This window comes from Musa acuminata, chromosome BXJ3-7 (assembly GCF_036884655.1).
Source record: "Musa acuminata AAA Group cultivar baxijiao chromosome BXJ3-7, Cavendish_Baxijiao_AAA, whole genome shotgun sequence".
Taxonomy (NCBI): Eukaryota; Viridiplantae; Streptophyta; class Magnoliopsida; order Zingiberales; family Musaceae; genus Musa; species Musa acuminata.
In genome coordinates, this window is record NC_088355.1 from 6,094,593 (window position 1) to 6,100,802 (window position 6,210).

The window sequence follows — 6,210 nt, forward strand, 5'->3', positions numbered from 1 at the left end:
TGTTTGTTTGTTTTTGCAATGTTTGTGTATGTTGAACTCGATTCAGTGACAGCAACACGATGCCTCTAAATCGAGCATCAGAATGGCTTGAGATCTAGTGAAGTGGCTGCCACTTTGTTTGCAGAGTTTGTGTGTTGTTAGTGATGGATTATGATGAACAGTAAGGTGATGCTTTTGCGAGGGTCGATCCACGTTGCTGTGCTCGGCCTAACTCTTTCTTGCTGGAGGCACAGAAATGGATTGACGGCATCAGCTTTGTCCACTTGTGTCACGCGTTATCTGGCAAGCAATTTGGCGTGGGGCGTTGGCAACGCATTCATGGCTGTCATCTGTCCTATGTTGTCCATAGACACGACTCATCTGTACAAAGTTGGAGACTTCTGGCTTTCTTACTGTTTAAGTGGGACTAGAATGTGACTCCATAATAAAAATATAGATAGAATTAGAATTAGAATACTCTTTTGTTTGTTATTAAGAACATTTATGTCTACTCAACTTGTTCAAATTCAATTATAATACATGTTAACTGATACTTAATTAGTCGACGATGCAGTCTCCTTGGAGTCCCTTGTGCTCCCAATAAACACCAAAAATTGCCTTCCTGTGCCCTATCAGGAAAGCCCAGCCCTCTGCAAGAGAAGGAAAGCGTTGCTCTTGCTGCCGCTACCTTACCATTCTTTTGCTCGAACTGACACTAATTGTGGCTGAATTGTTTGAGCAGCATCATCGCAATGTATCGCCCCAATTAAGACGAAGCATCCCGGAACAAAGTCGTCTCATCATAATTATAAATCCTCTCACCCCCTATAAGCTCTCTCTCTCTCTCTCTCTCTCTCTCTCTCTCCATGACTATCACCCCTAAATATCTTGGTTGATATATATTTCTCCACATCCAAAGGGGCACGCTGATCAGTAATGTCTTTTGCATCAGATTGTCACGAACGGTCGTGCACCCGCAACAACTTCGTTCAGCAAACTGTTCGTCGCGATCATCTACATATACAGCTGCTTGGTAGTATGTTTTATCTTGGTTTTGAGTCATTTTGCTTGTAAAAATGTAAGTTCGAACAAGTTCCAATGCTACAAAGCGATCGCTCACCGAACCGAACAAAATAGCCCCAAAACAGTCCAAAACAGCTTCGTTTTTGTGTGCCACGGGCTGTTTTCTGTAGTCCGCTTCCGCTCACGAAAACGTCAGCCATCTCAACCCCTTTGAACCCCTTGGGTGGCACAAGGCTAGATGAGACTTCGGTATAGTGTCGGGCGTTGAACAACCTTTCGTAAGTTCGCACGTTATCTTGACAGGAACTTGTTGTCGCACCCAACACTCGGTGAGTTCGTTCAATCCTCTAAAATCCTTGTTTTCCCTCTCTCCCTCTTTTCTCTTGTGCATGCAAAGTGCTCGCTGAATTGCTTATAAAGCTTCCCCTCTTTTCGTAAGACGTCGAGACTTGTCCGTTGCTCGTTCTTTCGAACTAATCAACTTTCTCTTTTACAGGTCCTTCGAGACGAGAGGTTGCAAGTGGGTTGATCTTTGCGGAGCAATATCGCAAAGGCGAAGCGTGACTTAAGCAACGCAAGCTAAGTCCGCATCTTTGCCACAAGAGTGCCATGCGACTTAGGCAACGTAAGTTAAATTCGCGTCTTGGCCGCAAGGGTATCTCACGCCTTAGGCAATTCCAACTAAGGTCATGACAAGATGACGTCCATGACTTCTGTCCAAAGTAAAAATTCATGACGATGAACTAACAGCTTATTTAAACCAATGATATCTGAATTCAATAACTCGATTGCACTCTAGTTTAATCCGGAACAGGTAGCTGTGTCTATAGTGGAGCTTCGTAATTTACAGAACATCCAACGAACGATATCTTTAAATCTACAGAAAACTCTCAACTCAACAAAGAAAATTATGTAGGGAACGACAAGCTAACATGATAGCATCATAAAACAAGCATCCGAACAACATTCTCGACAATAACATCACACCAACAGTCTCTTAACATGACATACAGACAGCGGCAAAGACGACGCAACGATAGGAAGCTTGAAACACAAACACAAGGGTAAGGGGTTCCCACACAAACAAACGGTGAAGCTTGTCAGCATCCTAATATTCATCCCCTTCATCACCATCCTCGTCCTCGGCGGCAGACTCAGCGCCAACCTCTTCGTAATCCTTCTCGAGTGCTGCAAGATCCTCACGAGCCTCAGAGAATTCTCCTTCCTCCATGCCCTCACCAACATACCAGTGCACGAAGGCCCTCTTGGCATACATGAGATCAAATTTATGATCGATCCGTGAAAAGACTTCAGCAACACTGGTGGAGTTGGATATCATGCACACTGCTCTCTGCACCTTGGCCAGATCACCACCAGGCACCACGGTGGGCGGCTGGTAGTTGATGCCACATTTGAATCCAGTCGGGCACCAGTCAACAAACTGAATGGTGCGCTTGGTCTTGATGGTAGCAACAGCAGCGTTAACGTCCTTCGGCACCACATCTCCACGGTACATGAGGCAGCAAGCCATGTATTTGCCATGGCGAGGATCGCACTTTGCCATCATGGAAGATGTCTCGAAGGCGCTGTTGGTGATTTCAGCCACAGAGAGCTGCTCATGGTAAGCTTTCTCGGCAGAGATAACAGGAGCATATGATGAGAGCATGAAATGGATCCTTGGATATGGGACCAGATTGGTCTGGAACTCAGTGACATCAACATTCAGGGCACCATCAAACCTCAGTGAGGCAGTCAGGGAAGAAATCACCTGTAAACGAAGAACAATATTACATGAAGCTTGATGATGTTTTACTTCTTTTCTGATGCTCAAAGAGATGCGAGTGCGAACCTGAGAAACAAGGCGGTTAAGATTGGTGTAGGTGGGACGTTCGATGTCAAGAGATCGCCTGCAGATGTCATAGATTGCCTCGTTGTCCAGGAGAACAGCCACATCAGTGTGCTCCAAAAGAGAATGGGTGGACAGAACACTGTTGTAGGGCTCGACCACAGAAGTGGAGACCTGAGGTGATGGGTAGACCGTGAACCCCAGCTTTGACTTCTTTCCATAGTCCACAGAGAGACGCTCAAGGAGAAGAGAGCCGAGGCCGGAGCCTGTGCCACCACCAACAGCATTGAAAACAAGGAAGCCTTGGAGGCCAGTGCAGTTGTCCGCAAGCTTCCTGATGCGATCAAGGCAGAGATCGACAATCTCTTTGCCAACTGCAAGAACGAGAGCGTATAAAATGTAAGCATCATGCATTATCACTGCATCAGGCGATATTGCAAGCATGGTGGAAGAACAAGTAATTACTGGTATAGTGGCCACGGGCGAAGTTGTTAGCGGCGTCTTCCTTGCCACTGATGAGCTGTTCAGGGTGGAAGAGCTGGCGGTATGTTCCAGTTCTTACTTCATCGATGACTGTGGGTTCCAGATCAACAAATACTGCACGAGGGACATGCTTCCCGGCACCAGTCTCACTGAAAAAGGTGTTGAAAGCATCATCACCACCGCCAATAGTTTTGTCACTAGGCATTTGGCCATCAGGCTGCACAACAGCATGATATATAGTTCAGAACAATTGATACATTGATTTGGGCAAAAATGAACAAACGTCTATCAAAAATATTACTTGGGAAAACTGTTTGATAGTTGTTCAGCATGGCTTCGTAGGAAAACAAAATAGATTTGACCAGAACGGAAACAAACACGAGAATAATAATCTATTACAACTTAAGAAATCAGATCCGGCCAACCTAGATTTACATGCACCGCACACCCTACGGAATCAGATCTGGCCAAAATCACGAGATCTGGCACATATAAGAAACAGAACAAACAGGCCCAGCGGGCAAAACGACAGTAAAATTAACGGACATAAGCTTGTTTATAAGATATAGAACTATTACATCACCAAAGACAGAGATCTGACTCTAAATCCTTCTGGAACCTCATGATGCAAACCATCACCCAAGAAAATAGAACCAGAACCGACTGCGAGTCCTTTGAGATCCAAAGGATCCTAAACAGACTGCTTAATTTTGTCATAAAGAGCGAAAATTAGATGAACATCTTAAAATGATGCCTCATAGATGAACATGCTAGCATTTTGCAATCAACCAAGAATTATGGAAACAAATCGAACGATCGATCACTATAAAATGCCAGAAGAAATCTAGAACTCAATAGATATGCATATTACAAGATACCCGGATCCATCTGAACAAAAACACAAATCTCACGCTCATTGAAAGAGATCATGCAAGAGGGATGCCAAAAAATATCAAGGGATAAACAAATTAACATAACAAGCCCATGCTTATGCACAAAAAGAAGAAAAAACCTTAAGATCTAGACACTAAACTCCCAGAATCCAGAGATCTAAGGGCCAATCACAAATTCAGCAATCAGAAACTATTACAACAGAAATAAATCAAGACAAAAGGGAAAAGGACCATATCGAAGACTAAGCAGAGTCCGAGATCGAACCTGGATGCCATGCTCGAGGCAGTAAAGCTCCCAGCAGGCGTTGCCGACCTGAATTCCGGCCTGCCCGATGTGGATCGAGATGCACTCTCTCATCTTCGCGGCAAAAATGTAGAGATGAGAGAAAGGAAAAGAGAGTTTGGCTTCGGCGTGTACTAAGACGCCTTCGGATGCCTCCAACCCTCGCCTCTCCCAAGCGTTTTATATGGCGGAGGACCGGTGGGTGGTGGTGAAGAGCAAAGTTAGGGTCCCGCCCTCAAATAATAAACCCGGGTTAACTAACCGCGGTTAGGTAAGACGATGGCTTCCAGCGACAGGCAGTTTGGTTCGCGGTTGTGACGGGCTAACAACCGTCACTTTCTAGCGTCTGTTTTTGCCGCCTAATCTCGAATTCGAAATGCTCCTGCCGTCCGAGTAAATCACTTCCCCTGTAGCTTTAAGATTTGATCAGCGCTCTTTGGCCGTTCGATCTCGATCTAACGCACGACGGTTTTTCAGGGTAGTGATTTATTCAAAACACGAGTACCAGCACAGTTACCTGCCTTGCGATTACAGGAAGCGGTGGACCCACCTAGGCCATTGGTGGGAGCTACAGTATTTGTGTCGGTTAAACGGACGATGCGTCTGTCATGATCCTCCACCAGATCAGCAACTTAACGCAACGGACAATGCGCACGAACTACTCGACCGTCGAACCCGTGCGCCCATTGTGGAAGCAATTTACTGATGCGGGGCCCACAGATGGGACCAAGAGACTGCTTACCAGGTAGGAGAGCGGGTAACGCGGAGACGGGTAAATAGTGTTTTCGGAAGTCAATTTGTCGCCCGCGGCTCGTCTTGTCACAAAAGCGACGTTATACCTGAATTTTGTCTTTGTTATTATGACGTTGGAACTGCTCCCTATTCGATATCCCCTGAACAAGTCTGCATATTTCAAGTGTGGGTACATATGACATTTCGGAAAAGTATTTTCGGGTATATATTTGGAAGATTTTTCTAGAAAAAAATTTCTTTTAGGTTTTTTCCAAACCTAAAAATATCTAAAATTTTTTTATATACTTTAAACTATTACCATAATTTTATTTTTTTTAATCATATTTTTAATTCAAATAATATCAAAATTATCCTTCTGCAATAGCTCCCACCTTTCTCGTCACCCACCACTATCACTCGCTTTCATGAGAGGAAAGAAAAAGGGTGAGAAGAGAAAATAATTTCATAAATTTAAATTTAATTTCTTTTGAATTATTTTAGAAAACATCATCCTAAAAATATAATAAATATTATGAGTTGAATATTTATATCATTAATTTATATTACATTTAAACGAGAGAAAATAGTTAATATTATTCTTCTAGATGTTAAGATGTATAATACTTAAAATATCTATCTGAACATTTGATTATCCTATCATCACTCGAAGATGATATATTTAGATATTTTTGAATCACCAAAAAACAATTATACTTTTGAGTATTTTATAAATACTTAGAAGATGAGTTCTTTGATCACATCTTCTTGGCCAATCTAACTAACCCAAAAGATCTTCTAAGTAATTACATAATCTATCTATATAATCTTAAAAATATTAAATCATGTAAATAAATATGAAAAACTATTTCTTACCTCTTCCTCTTAAAATATATTTTTTTTTATCATTTTACATGCGATTAGGAGAAAAAAAAAAGAAAAAGGAAGGAAAAAAAGTTGTAAGGAAAAAATGA

At 42.7% G+C, this 6,210-nt stretch overlaps 1 protein-coding gene across 2 annotated transcripts; it reads right to left on the minus strand.

Moving 5' to 3' along the window:
• Positions 1-1,897: 1,897 nt before the first annotated feature.
• LOC135582536 (tubulin alpha chain-like) lies at positions 1,898-4,678 on the minus strand. 2 transcript variants are annotated; one of them, XM_065160212.1, is made up of 5 exons: positions 4,490-4,678; positions 3,314-3,548; positions 2,852-3,222; positions 2,312-2,770; positions 1,898-2,223 (listed from the first exon to the last, which is right to left on the minus strand). In XM_065160212.1, the coding sequence occupies exons 1-5, from the start codon at positions 4,580-4,582 to the stop codon at positions 1,984-1,986; spliced, it is 1,398 nt and encodes a 465-aa protein (XP_065016284.1). In that variant the 5' UTR covers positions 4,583-4,678; the 3' UTR covers positions 1,898-1,983. The 2 variants fall into 2 exon arrangements, with proteins under 2 accessions (XP_065016284.1, XP_009407690.2); XM_009409415.3 differs by having other exon boundaries at positions 1,898-2,770; positions 4,490-4,677.
• Between the last annotated feature and the right edge of the window lie 1,532 nt (positions 4,679-6,210).